The sequence below is a fragment of the Lynx canadensis genome, chromosome D2, assembly GCF_007474595.2.
Source record: "Lynx canadensis isolate LIC74 chromosome D2, mLynCan4.pri.v2, whole genome shotgun sequence".
In the NCBI taxonomy this organism is placed as follows: domain Eukaryota; kingdom Metazoa; phylum Chordata; class Mammalia; order Carnivora; family Felidae; genus Lynx; species Lynx canadensis.
Window position 1 is genome coordinate 62,427,543 of NC_044313.2, and position 23,207 is coordinate 62,450,749.

The window sequence follows — 23,207 nt, forward strand, 5'->3', positions numbered from 1 at the left end:
AATTCCAGTGAAACCAGCTTTATGGCAAACCATTCTGATACATTCTAGAAACCTTACTTCAAGCTGTGTAGGGTTCCCCAAGGAGAATTCATCAGAGGTCTTATTCCTGTCTTTTCAAAGCTTAGAGAAACACGGGCACCTGGCTGGCTCAGTTGGTAGAGTGTGTGGCCCTTGATCTCCTGGTCATGAGTTTGAGCCCCATGTTAGGGGTAGAGCTTACTTTTAAAAATTAAAAATAGGGGTGCCTGGGTGGCTCAGTCGGTTAAGGGTTTGACTTTGGCTCAGGTCATGATCTCACAGTTTGTGAGTTCAAGCCCCACATAGGGTTTTGTGTTGACAGCTCAGAGCCTGGAGCCTGCTTCAGATTCTGTGTCTCCCTCTCTCTCTACTCCTCCCCCTCTCGCACTCTATTGCTCTCTCTTTCTCTCAAAAATAAATAAACATAAATAAAAAATAAAAACTACAAAAATAAAATAAGAGCTTAGAGAAACATAAAAACTTCCTATCCCATCATCTCTCCTTCGTTCCATTTCTGTCATGACTTTTTTATGTAACCCACCATTGCAAAATTAGTTAATATAATAGATAAAAGGGAATTTTCCTTATGCCTGTTTCTTTCTTTCTTTTTTTAATGTTTTTTTTGAGGGAGAGACACACACAGAGTGCGAGCAGGGGAGGGCAGGAAGGGGCAGAGAGAGAGAGAGAGAGGGAGACACTGAATCTGAAGCAGGCTCCAGGCTCTGAGCTGTCAGCGCAGAGCCCGATGTGGGGCTCAAACTCACAAATGGTGAGATCATAACCTGAGCCGAAGCTGGACGCTTAAGTGACTGTGCCACCCAGGTGCCCCATCCTTATAGCTGTTTCTGTTGGCAAAGAAAATCTTACTGAATTTGTTTTCTCTGGTTTGTCTCAAAAACAAGTCTTTTAAAGTAAAAGTGTTATATTAAAATAGGCATTTAAATACCATAGCCATTTACTCCCTTAGAGATTTTGATATTAAATTCCCCTCCAGCCTCTCAGAGAATCTGTGTTAAGAGTAACTAGATGGACTGTATAAAGTATCCTGCAGACAATTCTCCATAAACATTGTTTCACATGGAGCTTTTCCTGAGTATTGAGCAGCAGTGAATTTGAGATTATATTTCCTGGCAAGTGTCTGAAATACAGATCTTCTGTGTTATTGATTAAATATGAACCATTATTCACTGAAGCTCTGTTAAAGTGCACATTCTTCTCTGAAAATAGGAATGACTAACAAGAACAGTACATTAACTCTAATATGACATGAGCCAAAGGAGTACCCAGGTAAAACCAAGATTCTCCAAAGAATAATTTTAATTATTGGATTAGTTTTCTAATGCTCTGTAACAGATTGTGACAGCAGTTTCAAACAACACAGATTTATTATCTCACAATTTCCATGGATCATGAGTCTGGGCACAGTTTAAGCTGAGTCCTCTGCTTAGGGCTTCACAGGCTACAAATCAAAGTGTTGGCCAGGGCTGAAGTGTCATCCAGGCTCTGGATCTTCCGAGCTCACGTGGTTATTGACTGAATTTATTTCCTTTTAGTGGTACAACTCAGGGCAGCTTGCTTTTCCAAGGCCACGGGAAAGTCTCTTATCTCTCGACTCTCTTTAAAGGACTCAGCTTTATTAGGTAGGCATGTCCAGGAAAATCTCCTCTGATTAATTTAATGCCAATTAGGGACCTTAATTGCATTTGCAAAATTTTTTCACCTTTGCCATTTAAAATAGCATAATCATGGGAGTGATAGCCCATTTCCTTTGCCCTGTTCCATTGGTTAGAAACAAGTTATAAGCCCCACCCACACTCAAAGAGAGAGGATTATACTTGGGCATGGGGCCTTGAGGGTTGCATTTCAGTATCCTGCCTACCAAGATTACACTATTGCCTGTTAAAAAATATTTTAAGTATCTTATTTTGTTTGTTATTACACAGATGACATTATGAAACTTAAAGTAGAACAGAAAAAAGTCACCCCATAATCCTGCCAGCCAGTGTATCAAAATGTTTTCCTTTGGCTGTGTGCATGCATAATTTTTACAAAGTATTATGGAGCAGAGATACAGTTTTCCATTGCTTTTCACTTAGCAAAGGCATTTGTCTGGTTGCTCACATAATGTACATAATGTTTATATGTACCATATTTAAGGGATGGGATTGCTTCAGGTGAATGTATCTAGATTATTGAAATTGCTGCGGGTGAATGAATCTGTATTAGGCTAATAAAGGTATAAGTCACAAACAGTAGAAATCATTATTCTGTGAGCTTTGATGAACACACATATTTGTGTAACTCCCATCACAATCAAGATAAAGAATATTATTGGGATGCCTGGGTGGCTCCATCGGTTAAGCATCCATCCGACTTCAGCTCAGGTCATGATCTCACCATCTGTTGAGTTCAAGCCCCGCATCAGGCTCTGTGCTGACAGCTCAGAGCCTGGAGCCTGCCTCGGATTCTGTGTCTCCCTCTCTCTCTGACCCTCCCCTGTTCATGTTCTGTCTCTCTCTGTCTCAAAAATAAATAAACATTAAAAAAAAAATTAAAAAAAAAGATAAAGAATATTATCTGTGCCCTTCGGGAGACAAGCCCTCCTCCCACAGTGCAGCCTTCAGTCAATGTATTCTTACTATTTCTTCAGTGTCATATGAGTGGAATCACACACCTTGTATACCTTTGGGTTTGGTTGCTTTCACTTAATGTTGTGCAGTAAAGGCATAGCATTCCTGTGACACAATAAGAAATACATATTTGGTCTGTGTCCCTGGTTCCTGGTACAGAGCTCCTAAAATCCTTGCAATTTCCTGAAAGGAACATCTTTTGTTATTCATCACAAACCTTTATACCACGTGAGTTTATGCTAATAAAGTTACTTTTGATAGGCCCTTAGACAGCTTCAGGATGGTAGTTGGTTGTCACATGGTTACTAACCCTGTGATTAGAGGGTTGGCACTTGCAGCCCCACCCCTGAACCTTCATGGAGGGGAGAATGGTTGGAAATTGAGTTCAGTCACCAGTGGCCAATGATTTAATCAGCTGTGCCCACATAAAACCCTTGAAACAATGGGGTTTGGAGAGCTTCAGAGTTGCTGAACATACCCACTTGCTGGTAGGGTGGCATAGTCCAACTCTGTGAGAGAGAAGCTCCTGTTCCTAGGACCCATTTGGACCTTCCCTGTGTACCTTCTCATCTAGGTGTTCATTTGTCTTCTTTAATAAACTGGTAATAGTGAATAAAGTGGTCTTTGGAATGTGATGAGCTGTTCTAGCAAATAACTGAAATTGAAAGAGAGATATGGTTTTGGGAACCCACCACCTTGTAGCCAGGTCAAACAGAAGTATGTGGACCTGGAGATCCAATACTTTGGACTGACATCTGAAGTGAGGGCAGTCTGTGGGGCGGAGCCCAAAAGCCCAAGGAGTCTGATGCTGACTGAGTAGTTATTATTAGAATTAAAATGAATTGTAAGATATCTGGTGGCATCTGTAGAGTTAGAGAATTTCTTGGTGTGAGGGAGAAAACTGACACATTTTATGTCACAGAAGTGTTGTTTGAGTAAAAATACCTTAGTTACTCAAAGAATAGGCAACCGTGAGCTGCCTAAAGTTTGCCCTTGCCATCTCCTGGAAGGTAACCTCTAAGCCCTTGGAATATCTGCCTGAGAAGAGTGTCTTCATTTACTTGAGGGCCTTTGGCCACCCCACGTTGCCTGTGCTGACAATGTGGCTAACAGTGTGGTAGGAGGCTTTGTGTGGTGTGGTATCAGCTTGACCTCTGGAGGAGTTGCAGGCTAAGGTCACCTATGCAGATGGTCAGACCTGCCTGTGCGTCAGACCCCTGACAAAAATGCTTGACACCAGGCCTCGGGGGGGTTTCCCTGGTTGCCAGTACTCCATGTGTGCTGTCACATTTCTTGCTGGGAGAAATAAGTGCTGTCTCTACAACTGTACTGGGAGAGGACAAGTGAAAGTTTGGTGTCTCCTGGACCCAGCCCATACCCCTCTTCCCTTTACTGATTTTAATCTTTTTTTTTTTTTTTTTTTTTTTGCTATAATAAACTGACCATGAATAAAATGGCCCTTTGAATTTCATGAGTCCTTCTAGTGAATCATTAAACTTGAGGGTGGCTTTGGGTTTAATGATGCTGAACTGTAGAGGTTCATCCATATTACTGCAAGCATCAATACTTAGTTTTTTTTTTGTTGACTAGCATTCGAAGTTTGTTCATTCTCCATTTGCGCTGGTTGTTTCCATCTATTGGCAATTATAAATAAAACTGCTATAAACATTTGAGTACAGGCTTTTAAAAAAATGTTTGTAATGTTTATTTATTTATGAGAGAGAGAGAGAGCATGAGCAGGGGAGGGGCAGGGACAGAGGGAGACAGAGAATTTGAAGCAGGCTCCAGGCTCTGAGCTGTCCGCACAGAGCCTGACTCAGGGCTTGAACTCTTGAACTGTGAGATCATGACCTGAGCCAAAGTCGGATGCTTAACTGAGCCACCCAGGCGCTCCCAAGTACAGATTTTTGTGTGAACATAGGTTTTTATTTTCACTTGGATAAATAACTAATAGTCAGATTGCTTGGTTATATGAAGGGTGTCTAACTTTATTAGAAACTACTAATTGGCTTGCAAAGTGGTTGTACCATTTGCACTCCTCCAGCTACCACTGTGTGAGAATTCCAGCTTCTCTTCATACTCCTCAATAGTTGGTATTGCCAGTTTTATTTTTCTTTTAATTGTAGCCATCATGATGGATGTAATAGTATCTCACACAAATAGTTGTACTTTGCATTTCCCATAATGTTAAGTGTCTTACATGTGTTTCTTATGCCATTCACATAGCTTATTTAATGAAGTGTCTGTCTAAATCTTTGCCCGTTAAATTTTTTTTAAGGTTTATTCATTTTTCAGAGACAGAGAGAGAAAAAGAGTGACTGGGGGAGGGGCAGAGAGAGAGGGAGACACAGAATCCAAGCAGGCTCTAGGCTCCGAGCCGTCAGCACAGAGTCCAACGCCGGGCTCGAGCTCACAGACCTTGGAGATCATGACCTGAGCTGAAGTCGGACACTTAACTGACTGAGCCATCCAGGTGCCCCTAAAATTTTTTTTTTTATTACAGAGTTTTGAGAGCTCTCTAAATATTCTGGATACCAATCTTTATCAAATAAGTATTTTGCAAATATTTTCTCCCAATCTATAACCTTTAGAGAGGAGTTTTTAATTTTAATAATGTTTAATTTTTAATTTTATAAATTTTGTGGATGTTTAAAAATCTTAAAAAATTGTTTTATGTTTTCATCTAAAACTTTTTTAGTTTTATATTTTACATTTAGGCCTTTCATTTTGAGTTAATTCAGTAAATGCAATTTGAGTTAATAATGGTGTGAGATATGGTCAGGGTTCATTTTGGGGGACATGGATGTCTAATTGTTCTGAAACCACTTGCTGAAGAGGCTCTTCTTTCTCCACTGAATTGCATTTTTACTTTGTTAAAAATCAGTTACCCATATATGTATGGGTCTGTTTCTGGACTCTATTTTGTTCTATTTATCTATTTTTGCTGATGTCATGCTGAGTTGATTAATGTATTTTTATAAGTATAGTCCTCAGATAAGATAGTATGAGTCTTCTGATTTTTTCAAAATTGTTTTTGGCTGTTCCAGTCCCTTTGACTCACTTTGCTGATTTTATAAAAAAAAATTTTTTTTTTACATTTGTTTGAGAGGACCGAGCACCAGTGGGAGAGGGGCAGAGAGAATGAGACACAGAATCTGAAGCAGGCTCCAGGCTCCGAGCTGTCAGCACACAGCCCGATGCGGGCTCAAACTCACAAACTGTGAGATCATGACCTGAGCCAAAATCGGACACTTAACCGACTGAGCCACCCAGGTACCCTTTACTTTGCTGATTTAGAATCAACTCATTGATTCAATATAAAAGCTTTGCTTTTCTTTTGATTGAAATTGCTTTGAATTTTTTAAAAAATGTTTTTATTTATTCTTGAGGGACAGAGAGACAGAGCGTGTGACTGGGAGAGGGACAGAGAAAGAGGGAGACACAGAATCTGAAGCAGGCTCCAGGTTCTGAGCTGTCAGCACAGAGCCTGATGTAGGGCTCGAACTCACGAGCCGTGAGATCATGACCTGAGCTGAAGTCATAACTCTTAACTGACTGAGCCACCCAGGCACCCTGATTGAAATTACTTTGCATTTGTAGATCAATTTGGGGAGAACAAGTCTCCAATAAATACTCATGATATATTGCTCTGCTTATTTAGGTCTTTATTCATCTGTACGTTGTAGTTTTTCAGCATAAATATCTTGCATAAATTTTATTACATTTATACATATTTTATTGTTTTTGGCTCTTTTGTAAATGGTATTGTTTTTAGTTTGGATTTTCAACTTCTGTTCCTAGTATATTGAGATATAATTATGCTTGCTTAATGATCTTATAGTTTGCAACCTTGCTAAACTCACTTATTAGTTCCAGGAGCTTTTTTAAAGATTCTTTGTCATTTTCTACATCCAGTCATGCCATTTGCAATCTGTATGCCTTTTATTTCTTTTATTTCTTGTCTTACTGCACTTTCTAAATCTTGAGTGTGTTATTGAATAGGAGTGGTAACAGCTGATGTCCTGAATCTTTGGGGGAAAACATTTAGTCTTTTATTATTTGATAGGATGTTAGCAGTAAGTTTTTAGTAAATGCACGTGATCAGGTTGTATAAGTGCCCTTCTATTCCTAATGTGCTGAGAACTTTGCCATGAATAAAGGTTGGATTTTCGTAAATGCTTATTTTTTTTGCATTTGTTGATGCCATCATATTTTTCTTCTTTAGTTTGCTGACCTGGTGAATTACACTGATTTCTCTTTCAGTGTTGAATCAACTTGTATTCTGGGATAAATCCTTATTTGTTTGGTATTTTATCTTTCTCCTAAGTTACTGAATTTGAATTTGGTTTGCTAACATTTTGTTGAGGATTTTTGCATCTGTGAGGGATAATGATCTATAGTTGCTTTTTCTTGTGATTTCTTTGTCTCATTTTTGTTGTCAGGGTAATGCTGGCCTCATAAAATGAGTTGGAAACCGTTCCCTTCTATACTGTTTACGTTGATTTTTCCCCCCACTCTTTTCCTGGTTAGTTTCAGCTTTATGATCTCTGTTGACCTACCTTAAAGTTCATTGATTCTTTCTTCAACTGTCAAGTCTGTTGCTGCACCTGTCAAAGGCTTTTAAAATTTTGTTACTGCATTTCTCATAGTCTTTATCATTTCAAATTGTCTCTTACAGGTTTTTTCTGTTCAATTCTTACAGTTTCTATCTCTGATGTTTGCCACCTTGCTCATACTATGGTTTACCTGTTCCATTTGATCCGTTATTATTATTAATAGTTACTTTAATTAATTGGCTGGCTGGAAAGTTCCAGCATTTCAGTTACGGCTTCGTCTGCTTCTTTGACTGTTTTTGTCACCTGACAATGATTTGTTTGCTCTTGAGATTTGTGTAGCTTATAATTTGGACGGGAGGGGATTTACCAAATTACTTTACTTGAAGGAAATGATGCAACTGAAAGAACTTCAGATGTTTTCATACAACTTATAGAAAAAGTAATGGTAACCTCAACATGCGTGCACTGCCTTCAAGACCACGGAAATCACCCCTATGGCCAAGCTTATACTTTTTGTTTAAATGCGAGCTGTCATTTGCAGGATAGTAGAGACTGAAGTATATAGTATTTATGTTAAGAAATGGGTATGACTCTTGTTATATTGAGTTGTTCCTATGCAGGGTTGAATTAGTCTTACTTGATTAGGGTTTTTTTTGTTTGTTTGTTTGTTTGTTTGTTTTTTCCTGCTCTGGTTACATTCAGTGCATCATCATTTTTAAATACTTATGGCATCACTTTGTGCTTAAGGGTGGGGGATGATTTGTTGAAAAGTTTTTACCTTTAGTCTTAGGCAGGCTTTGTTTCCCTAATAATTTCCCTTTTCCTAATAGTCCCACTTTTTCTCCACTACCGGTAGACCTCTATTGTTTGGGGCCAGGATATTTCCTGTCCCTCCATCGGAGGTGGATATTATCATCTAATTTTGAAAGAATTATAAAAATTTGAATTATAAAACTACTAGAAGAAAATACAGAAGAATACTACATATTTTCTTTTTTTAATAATTCTTTTTTTCAAAGATTATTTTTAAGAGAGAGAGGGAGAGAGAATGAGCAGGGGAGAGACAGGGAGACACAGAATCTGAATCAGGCTACAGGCTCTGAGCTGTCAGCACAGAGCCCAATGCGGGGGCTTAAACAGATGAACAGTGAGATCCTGACCTGAGCAGAAGTCGGACGCTTGACCAATTGAGCCACCCAGGCTCCCCTACTTACTATTTTCTAAGCATGACTTAAGGTTGAAATGTAAAGCTACTAGCATGTTTGTATAAAAAATTAAAACTCGTGAATATCAAAACCAAATTACCGGGGGGGGGGGAATAAACATTCATGCAAATGTAGATATAGAGCAAATGGAAACAGTTAATTTTTTTTAAGTTTTAGAGAGAGAGAGAGAGTGCGAGGAGAGAGAGGAGCACGAGCGAGCTCATGTCCTTGCATGTGAGCAGGGGAGGGGCTGAGAAAAAGGCAGAGGGAGAGTCCCAAGCAGTGCTTCATGCTGGCAGCCACACACGTGGGCTGGAACCCATGAATTGCAAGATCATGACCTGAGCTGAACCAAGATTGAGCTTTCAACTGACCTAGGCTACCCAAGCACCCCAAGAGTTGATTTAAGATAATTTTCACAGTCATAATAGTTGAAAAGAAGGAACATTTATGTATTATAAACAAAGAATATAAAGGCATAAAGGTAAAGTTTCACATATAAAGGTTATTTGTAATACAGAGAATCTCAGGAATTCCTCAATTTGAAGTTATTCTGACAGATTATTCTAATGTGATAGCTTTAAGAGCAAATTTGGAGAGCAGACAGAAAGAAAGCAATGCTACAGTGTTGTTTAAAATTGTTTCATTGGGAAGCTCCTTTGGCCTTTACTCCTTGGTATGTATGTATTAGTGTGTATACTATATATATGTATATAAATATATATGTGTATATACATATACATATGTATTTTATTATCTTCTGTGAGACTTTGAGAGAGAACCTTTCTGGCTAAACAGGATTGTTTTCCTGAGGCAAGATTACATTCATCTGTACTTTAATATTTTTCAGCTTTGAAACTACCATGTGACAGGAGATGATATTTGCTATTTGATGAATTATTCAGAAGTCTTAGATGTAAGCTTTTAGGAACTTTCAAGATTAGATTGGCCTCTATGTGCATATATTATTTAAAAAAATTTTTTTTAATGTTTATTTATTTTTGAGACAGAGAGAGACAGAGCATGAATGGAGGAGGGGCAGAGAGAGAGGGAGACATCGAATCCGAAGCAGGCTCAGGCTCTGAGCTGTCAGAACAGAGCCCAACGTGGGGCTCGAACTCATGGACTGTGAGATCATGACCTGAGCCGAAGTCGTATGCTTAACTGACTGAGCCACCCAGGTGCCCCTATGTGCTGTATATTATTATTCCTAGAGCAGCAAAATGGTTTGCCCAATGTTAGTGGTAGAAGTAACCTAGACTTGTTTGACTCCTGTTCTTTGATTATACTGTGGTGTGTGATTGCTGATTTCTAATTTGATACATCTGGGTATACATTGTAAACATCCATTTGTAAATGGCTGTATGGAATGGGAATTGACCAGTTTTAACCTAAGTATTTGTGCACTTTGTGAATAGTGAAGCTGGTTAGCCTTTTGAGTATTTCTCTTGCCATTTGATTTTAGGTATATAAAAATGTGCCCTGGAGTAACAGAATGTTTGGGGGGATGTTGATTTCAATTTTAAGTTGTAGTTAAGGTCTTTTTTTGAAGGTCTGTTTTCAGCTGTGACTTTTAAGGGAGAATTTTAAGGCCTCTTCTCCTGTGAGCTCCTGTGAACATAGGCCTTGGAATGGAACACTATTTTATACACACTCTTTAATTGAATAAATAATTTGTAGTGGTGAAGCACATGTGGAGCCAAAGACAATATTTCCTTATATTGAGTAATTTATTTTTACTGCATATTTATATTTTGTAGTATGTTATAAATCTTATTATATGTAACCATGTGGGCCTTTTCTAGAATGTGCCAAAGAAAAGAATGACTAAAGATTCCCCATATTTTACTGCTAAGTCTTGTTTGTTTGGTTTCTTTGAAGCCAGATGCCATTAATTTGAGAAATGTGCCTCCGAGCTGTGTGTTCTTGATCATAGAGTTCCTTCATTATGTAGAATCTAGTTGCATCTGTGGGGAAGAACATCGATGGAGTATAGGTAGCATGCTGAGGTTTTGAGTATTACTTTTAGCTTAGATTTTACTTTGAATTCCCCTCATTTATAGCTTTGAATGTATGTAGAGTAGCTCTTTTTTTTTTTTTTTTTAATTTTTTTTTTCAACGTTTATTTATTTTTGGGACAGAGAGAGACAGAGCATGAACGGGGGAGGGCAGAGAGAGAGGGAGACACAGAATCGGAAACAGGCTCCAGGCTCTGAGCCATCAGCCCAGAGCCCGACGCGGGCTCGAACTCACGGACCGCGAGATCGTGACCTGGCTGAAGTCGGCCGCTTAACCGACTGCGCCACCCAGGCGCCCCTAGAGTAGCTCTTTAACTTAATTAATTTCATGGACATGAACAGAAGCATTCTTTAGGACTTTTAGCTCTGCTACAACTAATGTGGCAATAATGAAATCTTGTGAGACTAATAGGAACATAACCCTTTAGGAACCTACCCTGTTTATACATAAGAGCACTAATATAACAGTTGAAGAGGAAAAATGCAGACTGCCATCTAGCATGTTTTAATAGGAGTTAATAGTTGAAGCATTTATGAGAGGGATGATGAACAAACAGTTCTCTGGGACACCCTGGGAAAACCTTGCTGAATGCTCAGTGGCAGCTGTCTAGTTCCCTGTTGCTTGTAGTTCCTCATTCAGCAGATTAGAGAAATTCCAATGTTATGTGTATTCTAAGTTAAAAAAATTTTTATCATTAAAAATCAGATTTCAAGGTTCATTTTAATAGAAAATGTTGAGAAGTGGCTAGGTCCCTGTGCAGCCAGAATATAAATTGGAAACTGGGTAACAAATGTGCAGAGCATACAATTAAAAGGCTGAGGGGAGATTGCTCTTTTCCTCTTTCCTTCCTTTACTTCTGCCTTCCTTTCTTCTTTCTCTGTCCTCCTCAGTCCACATGGGATCAAGAGGACAGTGAGGAAATTATGTTGTATGTAGGCTTCATCAAAGACATTATTTGAGATTGTTCTCTTTAGAATACTAAGAATAGACTGGTGTTTTGGATATGTACTCATAGGATCATTTTTGGGTTTGCATCAAATTGGTAGTTTGGTACTGAAATGAATGTTTTTCTTGTCAACTGTAACTCTTTCTTTGTATGTGTTCTTTAGGAATTATCCCCAGGAACAACTTGGCTTTTCTGGGAAGCTCAAGTTTTATGAAAGCTTTACATTGTACCTCTATAATGAAATGAAATAATGTGTATAAGCCATTATTTAAAGGCAATGAATAACTGTAGAAAGAACTAAATTCATATTTATGACTCTTGATATAGAGATTTGAAGTTCTGCTTAACTTGGTTGGATTAGAAAAAGGTACATTTTGATATATTCATTACTTGATTTGATAGCATTTACTGAGTATCTACTCTGCACAAAGTTTAGAGTGATACTGGGGGTATAGTTAGGAAAAAGATACATTGTGCTTGCCCTTATTGGAGCTTATACCCTATCAAGAGACACAGATATAAAAGCAATCAATTATACAATTAATGGTATAAGTGCAGTGTGGTAAAGTACTAAGACAAATAGGAATGTTTTGAAAATCCATAGTTGGGGGGGGGGGCGGGGATTTGACCTAGTCTGGGAATCAGAGATGGCTTCTTTAGGAAGTGACATTTGAGTTATATTTTCATTAACATAAATATGATCAAGGAATTCAGTTTAAGTGCTTAGGGAAATACTTAAATGGAATTATTTAGGTTTAATAATAACCACAGTAACGTAAATTTATTTCCATTCTGTTCTTGGTCTTCCACTTGTGTAATTCAGTTGTAATTCTTGGATTCCTTCATTTTATTTTTTTATTCTTATTTTTTATTTTTAGATTTATTTATTTATTTATTCATTATTATTATGTAGAAGAAGTACTTTATTAACACATTACCCTGGCTTCCTTCATCGTAATAATTGACTTTCACAGTTCGTAGATGGGCTTGTGTATAAGTCAGCGACCCCATAATTCAATCCAGTCTTTACATTAGACAATTAATAAAAGCCTCTAAGTTATAATAGATTTGAAAATTATTTGTTAAAATACACTAAACTTATCTTGTATGCCATTCATTGATGCTTCCTTAAATAAACAAACTGAAGCATTTCTATTGTCTGTTTTTCCACATACACTATGAGCTTCTCAGGACACAGGACCTATCTCCAAAACTTGCACGGTGTGAGACACATAACAAGTGCTAAGTAAGTAAATAAGTTATGAATAACTTGTGTTAATAAGGAGGTAGCAATTTGTTGACTGACCTTCATGTTTCTTTTAAGTGACAATTTAGCATAATGCAGGGTTCTTTGGAATCGTAAGGCCTAGTTTTGTAAGCATCCTTACGTGTATGCTTAGATGAGTAACTAAACTTCTCTAAACCTCATTTCCTTCATCTTTAAAATAAAGTAAGATTATAGATGTAAAGTACTTAGCATAATGTCTGACACATAGTGTAAGTGTTCCATAAATAGTAATATTATTATAAGATTCATGCACTCAATTTTTTCACTCTGTGTTTTTTCTGTTGTCACTTATAGTGACACAGAATACTGGTATTTAGGAGAGCAGATAATTGCACCAAATCAAAAAGTGAAAAATGTATAGCTGGTAGGCTATTTGCTTACTGAAACTAAGCTTCATGAACTACTAATTATTGATAATTAAGTGGGTAATTATGACCCTTATCATTACAATGATATATTTCCTTCCTTATAAGTCAGCTTTTAAAAAAATAAAAGAAAATAGTTTTTATGAATAAATTTTTATGGTTTTTAAAAAACAAAATAATCTTGGGGCACCTGGGTGGTTCAGGTGGTTAAGCATCTGACTCTTGATTTCAACTCAGGTCATGATCTCCCGTTTTGTGAGTTCGAGCCCCATGTAGGGCTCTGTGCTGACAGCGGGGAGTCTGCTTGAGATTCTCTCTCTCCTCCTCTCTTTCTCTCTGCCCCCTCCCCTGTTTGCTATGCTCTCTCTCTCTCTCTCTCTTTCTCTCTCTCTTTCTCTGAAAATGAATAAACTTTAAAACAAAACAAAAAAAAGTACCAAAGTAATTTTGCAATGTATCTTTATATAAAAATATTTGATGTATGAGGTTTGCTTGAATTGAGGGGGGTGGGTTATTTAATGTAAACATTACATGGGGGGATGGAAAAAGTAAGAAGATCAAGTTTATATTTTTGATTTTGAGCTTTCTAAGTAAACCTAGTCATTTTAAACACTTCTGTGTCACTCTTTACCTATATAGTGAGAGGTACTATAACTTTAAGTAAACTGACTAATGCATTTTTTCTGAGGATCTTTATAAAAGTAAAGTATGTAAAGTAACAAAATTCTGAGGTTTCAAATCTGACTTTAAATTTATTTTAATTCCATATTACTTACAGTTACGAGTTGCTTGCAAAACCGTATCGACACTCCCTGAAACAAAGCAAAAAATGCCAGCAAGCAAACAAAAAATCCTGTAAGGCCTTTTATTCTACGTTAAAAAATATATACACTTCAGTCTTCTCAAAAAGCAGAATATCCACAATTCGTGATCTTTTTTCTTATAAACCATAGACACTGGCCAGAGTCAGGGACTTCATAGAATACTATTTGGAATGTAGTATTGAAAGGTTATGAAACAGGGCCTTCTGCACTTGAAATCCTTTGATTGATTTGGTGGATTTACATGTTTTTCAGAGTACTTAAAAGGATAGCACTCAATATGTAATGAGGGTTCTTAAGAGTCCATTTAGAAATTTGCCTATAAAAATGAAAATCAGGTGGCAGTTTTATGTAAGGCAACCTGACAATCAGTACTCCAACTACATAATTTAGTGAGTGGGATTTATGTAATAAGAATGTTATTTTCATCTCTTAAGTGACTATTTATATTTTCTCACTTGCTCCTAGAAAGTGAGATTGGGAAGCAAGCAATTTCCATTGGAAACGTTTGGTGTGGTGGCCCAAGATGCCAAAGCAGATCATTGATAATTTGGTATCTGAATGTGATCTTAACTCTTTTTTCTGCCATGTTAGGTAATTTTCACCAGATAATCTTACAGGCTCCTTAATTCAAGTTGAGATTTTAGAAATCTTAGTCTGTAGTTCTCAAGATGTATGTCTGAAATCGAACTGCTCACTGACATGTCTAAGATACGTTTGATTTAGAAGAACTCGAGGATTGGATCAAAGAAGGAGTAATTATTCCAAGTTTGAGATCTTGTGTGTATAGGTTACAAAGTCTTGTGATTGGACGGGAAGTAACATAATAGATTTTCCTGAATTGTGATTGGCTAAAACCTTTTCTTTCCACAGTATTTCTAATAACTGAAATCCGGAGCCTTTCCTAGTTTTTATTGTATGACTAGTGAGTTTGAGGTATGTGCTGGTACTGAAAGGACTCAAATTGGCACAGAGACTGTAAATATTAGGGGCAGTGACAGAAGCCCTCCACGGGGCGTTTGGCATTCTTACAACAAGCTGTAGCGGGTGTAAATCTCTGAATAGTTCAAACATGTAATTAGTGTCGTTGCAGACGGGAAGGATGAAAGGATGACAGTGTTTTCTTAATTTTTTGTTTAGAATTGTGGACTGTTCTGCAGTGACTGTTTTCAGTGGAAAGTGTTGCTCTGCTTTGCCCGCCTGTCAACTACCGGACTGCTGTTTCGGGCGAAATCGGGCTAACTCAGGCAGCAGGCGGCATGTGTTAATAATTTTTTTTTTTCGGGCTAACTCAGGCAGCAGGCGGCATGTGTTCCGAAAAACAGCGCTCTGGAGATGCGGCATTTAACCTGGGGTTTATTTTGTGACCCAGAGTGGAACCGGCACGCCTCACTTTTGGGTCACCTACCCCCTCCATTCTGCGGGAGCGGCTATTAGAGAGGTGAACCTCAAACGTTCTTCCTAGTGCCACGGAAGGGGAGCATTCTTTCTACCTCCGCTCTCTTCACTTCTTAGACTGGCTCGTCCCGCGGCCTCCGCGCGGCAGCGTCGTGGGGCACTACTTTCCGAGTGGGGTTGTTCCTCCGACCCTCGCCCGCGGCTCCCTGCCCGCGCCGGCGGAAGGAGACGCGGCGCTCGCAGCCTGCGAGTGGAGGGGGAGGCGGAGTAGTGCTGTCCACGACGAGGTGGCGGCAGTGACCGGGGCTGCCTGACGGCGACTGGTGTGGGGATTTCTGTCAGTTTGTGTGTGTGTGTGTGTGCGCGCGCGCGCGTGTATGCGCGTGTGTGTGCGCGCGTGCGCGCGCGACTACAGTCAGAGGCTGCGAGTCGGGAGTCGCGAGTCCAGGGGTGTTGAGGACTGCCACAGACCGAGGTCGCTGTGCCCTTCTGGGCAGAGCGTCCGGTGCGCCCCCGAATCGACGCTCGCTTGCTCGCGGGGCTGCCGCCGGCCCCGAGTCCTCTCTCCACCCATCATGGGCGGCCGGTAGGAGCGGGGTTTCACCGATTACCTCGCAGCGGAGGAGGCAGCAATCGCTTCGGCAGTGATGGCTATGGCGGTGGAGACGCGGCTGGAACTGGTGGGGAAGCGGTTCTTGTGCGTGGCGGTCGGCGAAGAGGCTCGGCCAGAGCACGGGGAGAGTGGACGCTGTTGGCGGGGCTGGCGAGCAGGGGTCATCCGAGCTGTGTCACACAGGGACAGCCGAAACCCGGACCTGGCGGTAAGAGAGCGAGTGTCCCTCAGCCTCCTGGTCCACGCCTGCACCACTGGTCCCTGGCGGCAGCAGCACCTTGTGGGGTTACCTCTCGTACCTTGCGCCTCCCAGCAGGCTGGCGGTCACGCCCCTCTTTGGAGCAGTCAGCCGCTTAGCCGTCATCCCCTGCCGGGGTCTCTCTTCGCAAGTGGCTCCCCCGTGGGAGTGGTGTGTTTCCAGTGTCCGGAGCGGGAGACCCGGGCTCCTGCCCACGCCCCGCCGGATCCCTTGGCTGCTGTCTGGGAGGGGGGCGGGGGGTCACGGCCCGCGGTGGCCGCCGGGGAGACCTTACCGAAGGCGGGGCTGTGAGCCGGAGCCGCTGGGGCAGGTGGGGGTGGCGGACAGAACACAAGACCACTCATGGCGGTAGGGGGCCATCTTCACCAGCATCTCTTTCCTTGGAAAAGTCTTAGTAGTGCAGGGGTTGGAGACTTAAAACTTAGGCAGTAAGGTTGCTGAAGGGGAGGGAGAAAAGGAAAAAGATCTTTGGTTTTTCCGGCAGTCCTGGGATTGTGTATGTTTTCGAGGCAAACGCTGTGTAGTGGCGACGTCTTGATACAACCTCTTTATACAGATGCTTGGATTTCTAACTGGAAACGATGAAAATGAAAATTTTTGGTTTGACGGGTTATAGAAATTAACCCACCCCTTGTTTTCATTTTTTTTTTCCATAGTGTTGTGGTTTTTTAGAAAGTGAATAGTGCTTTAAAAGACATCCTGGGTTTTATACGATTTTAAATAAAGCAAGGAATATTGTAAATTAAAATGCTACTCCCTGCCGAACCTGAAGTGTCCTTTGCTTTGCTTTCTTTCTTTTCCTTTCAAATGATCCTGCCAATATTTTCTTTCAGTAGTGTAGGAGTGTACACCGTTTCAAGACGGGATATGCTGTGTTAGTGTTCCAAGCACGTTTTCACTTGGGGACAGGTTGGAGGTAAGGGGCGGAGTAGAGGCTAGGCATTGACTGACTGGTCTTTGCGGGGTTGATTTACGACTGCATAATCCATGAAATTTATTGGTAGTGACCTGCGGTATTTAATTTTTTATTGATAACTTCAAACGGTAATATTTTTCCATTTGTATATCTTCGAATTTACATTTCCAAATTCACTTTAATTTTCTCTATACATGTGCATACCTATTTTAATATTTACATTGGTCTGTGTTTTTGTAAACCACTGTTTAATGACTGTAGTCAATGGTTCGGTTTTATAGGGCATGTATTAATGTTGACTTGATTTTACAAAATGGGTTTGTTTCGCCAATAGGTGTTTCTAATAGGAAATAAGCAGGATAATGGTAATTTTGAAGATTTTGGTTATTCTCATTGGAAAGAAGAAAAAGAATCTTTAAAATTTCTGATCTTAGTGATTCTACAGATTGTGTCTATTCAGTAACTTTTTTGTGTGTAAAAGGCAGATGCTAAATTTATTTTTCCTCCTCTTAACTGTGATATGATTTGGTTTTTATGTGGAAGCTAGTTGGATTATGGTTTAGCATTTTAAAATTATTTCACAGCAAACCTGGAATAATATTTTGTTTTCCACAGTATTTTGTTTAAGTAGATGCATGAAAATTAGGAAATATAGTTTTAAATTATGAATATCATTCATGACAGTCAAGTCGTCAAAGTTAAATATACTAAAAACCTTCTTAATGGAAATTTAAATGATACAAAGAATGGATTTACAAATAATCACGTTTGTAAAAGGCCAGGTATTAAGCTGGGTATTTAAAAATGAGAAATAGAGGCACCTGGGTGGCTCAGCTGGTTAAGCATCAGGCTCTTGGTTTCAGCTCAGGTCATGACCCCATAGTTCATGAATTTGAGCCCTACATTGGGCTCTGTGCTGACAGCACAGAGCCTGCTTGGGATTCTCTCTCTCCCTCTCTCTGCCCCTCCCCTGCTCATGCTGTCTCTGTCTCTCTCAAAATAAATAAAGAAACTTAAAAAAATAAAAAAATATGTATGAATGATGGGGATCAATTACCTATTACTATTTATTAATTTTGAGTGTCTCTTTTTTGTTTTTTTTGGATTTTTTTTTTTGTTTTGTGACATTGTGTACCTTGGTGGTTATTTCTGCAATATCCATTATCTATTGTGTGGTTTGGCTAAACTATGGGCCATGGTATTCCTTAGATAATCAGGCAGTTAAACTCCTCTGGCTACACTGATGGTTGCAGGCCTTAACTAATTAGGTCCAATCAGAATGAAATCAAGTATAGTGGTGTGTGGGTATGACGCTGAAATTGCTACAGCCATTTCCCTGCTTTAAGGTCAACCAGTTTGAGGGCAAAACTGACAAATAGATCAAATTGTTTTCTAAAGCCCAAATACTACTGTTGGATTTTTCATGTATGGGATTTTTCATTTTGGGAGAGTACATTTTATTTTGTCTCTTTCTGTTGTTTTTTCTGTGGAACTAAAAGCATTTTAACTGATTGATATACATGGTAATATTCTATTCCATTTTTTTGGAAAGCACATATAAGAAGTATTTTCATGACATTCTTGCTTTGTTTGCTATTTGATATTGAGACATTCAGACTTTTGTCATACTTCAGTGATGATTTTCTGAAATGATGATACATTCTGCTTTGTGTCTTCATGTCTTCAAAGCTTTGAAAAATTGGTTTAAATGTATGTAAGCTACACAGATATCTAGGTTCCTAAATAATGAAAAATAAGAAATAACATTTGAATATTTATGTCGGGAAGTATGCTATAAACCCTTGTAGTTACAAAGAAATTTCAGGAAAGAGGTATTATTAATATTTCAGAAATTAACAAGAAATTAACCTTTATTTTTTAGGCTATATACCATAAATGTGGTATGTTTCTTGTTGGCCAGATAAATACCTATAGGAACACTATTCTTTATCCACAGTTCTGAAATTCAAATACTGTAGTTTTGTACCAAAAATTTTTGTAATGATTCATCAGGAAAACCTGACCAAATGAACTTTTTAAAAAGTAAAACCTAATATGAACTGAATATTCTTATTTTGTAAGAGAAATGTTAATGTGCTTATTAATTTTAGGATGCTTCTCTAAACTCCACAGGTTTATGTACAACATAGATACTTTTACATGTAATGTACATATGACATATGGACGGCAGTGTGTCACTATTTAGCTATCACTATATATGCCCTAGTTAACTTTATAAAATTTTGAATTCTAAAATCCATCTAGTTGGAAGGGTTTGGGATAAAGGATTGTTATTTAAAAATTAATATTCATGTTTTTTAATGGTGATTTAGTGATAACAAACATTACTAGTTTCATTTGTTTCAATTTGACAGTGATTCTATTTCTGCCTGATGTTCAGGTAAACAGTTGTTTTCAATGTAGATTTTTTGTTTTTTGAGTTTATTTATTTATGCTCAGAAAGAGAGAGAGAGAGCAGGGGAGGGGCAGAGAGAGAGAATCCCAAGCAGGATCTGTACAATCAGAGCAGAGTCCAATGCAGGGCTTGAACCCACAAACTGTGAGATCATGACCTGAGCCAAAATCAAGAGCTGGATGCTAACAAACTGAGCCACACAGGTGTCTCTTCAGTGTAGATTTTTAACAAACTTACATTTTTTTGATAAAAAATTCTTAATCTGCTAAATCTTTAAGAATTACTATTATTTGCCCTTTAAGATGCTTACTAAAATATTTAAAAGTTTCAAAATGTTGAAACATTCTTTATAATTATTTAATTGGATGGAATCTTTTCATGTAGAAAATTTTATATTCTAGCTATTTTATAAAAGTATTCTAGTAAACCATTGATGAAAATCTTTATTTTATAATGTAGAACCTATTGATTTAATAATGGAATAAGTGATTAATTAGTAGAAAACAGCTTGTTATCCTTTCACTGTTGGACACAGGGCTTAAAATTCTGAGATATAACAGTCTAGTCCCCATTTCTCAACCATTTGGGACTGGGAGTCATGTAGGAATTCATTTATTGAAATTGAGCAGGGTAGATAAATGCTTAAACCTTTTAATAAAAAGTATGAATACAGTAGAATCTGACTTTTGGGATTGATTGGTGGCAGACCCCTTTAGAATTAATAAAAGTTTTGGATTACATATTTCTTAATACATTACAAATTTCGGGTTCAGTATTTCATCTGTATTTGTTCAAAACAGCCCAACAAAATAGGTCTTAATAGAACATCTTTTGAAATTAGTTTGAAGAGATAGGAATTGCTTGTAAGTATGTATAAATAAATCCATGTAACTGAACATGTAGAAGATCTTAGGTTTCATTGAAATATTTCTCAAAAGTACTGGATGTATAGTTTATACGTTTCACTTGATTTACAGTTTGGTTGTCAGTTTTCTCATTTATCTAGTGAGTGAATGAAATTAGTCTAGGGGCTCCTGGGTGGCTCAGTCAGTTGAGCATCTGACTTCAGCTCAGGTCATGATCTCACAGTCTGTGGGTTCAAGCCCCGCATCGGGCTCTGTGCTGACAGCTGGGAGCCTGGAGCCTGCTTCTGATTCTGGGTCTCCCTCTCTGTCTCTGCCCCTCCCCTGCTCATGCTCCATCTCTCTCTCTCTCAAAAATAAATAAAAAACATTAAAAAAAATTTGTCTAGATTCAGAGTTTTTTCTATTCTGTAATTCCAGAATTATGATATTAATAGTTTTTACCTGGAATGTCCTGGAATAAAATGTTTATTAAGCAGAAATAAATTTCAGATTCCTCCCAAAAGCACTTAATTCTGAGTCAATGGAAGTTTTCATTATGATACACTTTTTGTGTTACATTACATGGACCACAAATCTTCTGTTATAAGATAGTGTGATTTTGTGTTAAAATAATGTGATTTCTGTTGAGGATTTTTTAAAGTTTATTTTGAGAGAGAGAGAGAATGCGCACATGCAAGCAGGGGAGGGAGTGGGGCAGAGGGTGGGGGGTGGGGTGGGATGCAGAATTCCAAATAGGCTCTGTGCTGTTGTGGGGCTTGAACTGTTGGGGGCTTGATCTCACAAACTGAGATCATGACCTGAGCCAAAATCAAGAGTCAGATGCTTAAGTGATTGACCCACCCAAGTGACCCTAGTATTTCTTTTGGATGGTCAAGATGAGTTCATAAGATTTGAATTTTATGATTGTAGAAATTGCAGTAGAATAAATATCCCAAAGTTACAATAATAATTGTATAATTATCAATAATTAATTCAATAATATTTTCAATAATATTGAAATAATTCAATAATATTTTCTCATACACTTGGAATGTTTTATCAGCTTATATTGATTTTTTGATGAAAATAGTCTATAGTTCAAATTGATTAAAAGGAGTGAAAATTCTTTAAATGATTAGTAATTCACAGACTTTCAAAGTAAAAACAACAACAAAACACAGGCCTCTTCTATTGCTATGATAAATGTTCTTCCTGGGGTGCCTGGCTGGCTCTGTCGACGGTGCATGTGAGTCTTGATTTTGGGTTGTGGGTTTGAGCCCCTCTTTGGGTGTAGAGATTACTTAAAAAATAAATCTTAATAAGATCTCCCTGAACCTTTGCTCTTTTTTAATTTTTATAGCCCCATTATTCAAGTCCTTTTGGGACTTCCTCCTTTTTTGACTAGTTTCTTCCATCTCTTTAATTAGTAGTAGAGATTCAGTTCTTTGATTACTGTTTTCTTCTGTCTTGTTTTGTTTGTTAACTCGTGTTCTCTTTAGAGAACTTATTGCTACGTCTTTGCATCATGACTCACAGGTCTGCCTGCAGCTTAAGCATTGGAGTTCAATTTGAATCCACCATTACTGCCTTCTTCTTTGATGTCTTTACATGAATGTCCCACCTTTGAGTATGATATAATGTCTAGTGTTCATTATCTTCATGTGGAACGAGTGCCCCTTTTGAGACTTACCTTGAAGTAGTCTCATACTGGCTTTAAAACTGTCATTTACTTTCACCTTTCCACTTAGAATGTAGGTATGAGTTCTGCAAATTTCTTCCTTCAAATTGCAATCTGTTCTCCCTACTTGTTCCCTCTGTTTTTTCAATCTGTACTGCCAAAGGCTACAACTTTCACTGCCTTATGCATATAGTAAGTGATCTTTTCACTTTCAAGTTTCTTCCTTTTCCAGTCTGTTCTACGCACTGTGGACAGATTATCAGACTGAGTTTCCCATTAGCTCACTTAAGTAGTTTTTCTTTTGCTCTTCCAATAAAGTCCAAACTCCATTACCCTAGTGTTTATACCTCCTCAGTCTTGTCCCCTATCTTTTGAAATTTAAAATTCTCTAATCCCTTATGCAAACTGTTGTGGTATTTAGTAAAGTCTTTTATTGCAATTAAAAATTTAATAACCAACTATTTATGAAATAGTAAAATGTATTTCATGTTTACTTTCAAATTTCATTTGCTGGTAAAGATTCTCATGTCAAACTGATAGGCATATTCTTTTTTTATTAAAATTGGTATTACTTTGGTATTGCATGAGCTGAATCAAATGAGAAAATAGACTCCTAATCAAATTATACATTAAGTGTTACGAGTTATTCCATTTGTTTTTGAAAGAATCCAATTTGTTACACAGTATTCATGAATTTGGAAGTACTACTTTTCTTTGATTTTAAGATATACATTTTCCACATTTTAATGTTTTTGAAATTAAGGCACAGTTTGTAGTTCATGTCAGAAGTGACTTATCATTCGTCAGGAATATCAAATGAGATTCTGGTGACTCAGTCGGTTGACCGTCTGACTCTTGATTTCAGCTCAGGTCATGATCCCAGGGTTGTGGAACCGAACCCTACCTTGGGCTCCATGCTAAGCATGGAGCCTGCTTAAGATTCTCTCTCTTTCTCCCTTTGCCCCTCCCCCCCCCGCCCCCCCCCCCCCCCCGCTCTCTTTCTCTCTCTTTAAAAGAAAAAGAAAAAAGAATATTAAGTGATGATATACTGGTAATAGTCTAACTGCAAAGTGTGTGAACTTGTTGTAGAACTTTTCACTCTTAGTATCCCTTTAAACTCTTAAAAATTATTAAGAATCCCATAGAGCTTTGGTTTTTGTGGGTTATATCTGTTGACATTTACTGTATTAAAAATTAAATTCAGAAGTTAGGACATAGAAATAGATATTCCATT

The 23,207-nt window shown here is 38.3% G+C and overlaps 1 protein-coding gene across 3 annotated transcripts in view; it reads left to right on the plus strand.

The window, feature by feature from the left end:
• The first annotated feature begins 15,884 nt into the window (after positions 1-15,884).
• JMJD1C (jumonji domain containing 1C) overlaps positions 15,885-23,207 on the plus strand; it is a 264,444-nt gene continuing 257,121 nt past the window's right edge. For all 3 annotated transcript variants that reach the window (XM_030335558.1, XM_030335559.1, XM_030335560.1), the window contains exon 1: positions 15,885-16,067. In XM_030335558.1, coding sequence (XP_030191418.1) covers positions 15,894-16,067 — 174 coding nt within the window. In that variant the 5' untranslated portion in view covers positions 15,885-15,893. The remainder of the gene's footprint in view (positions 16,068-23,207) is intronic.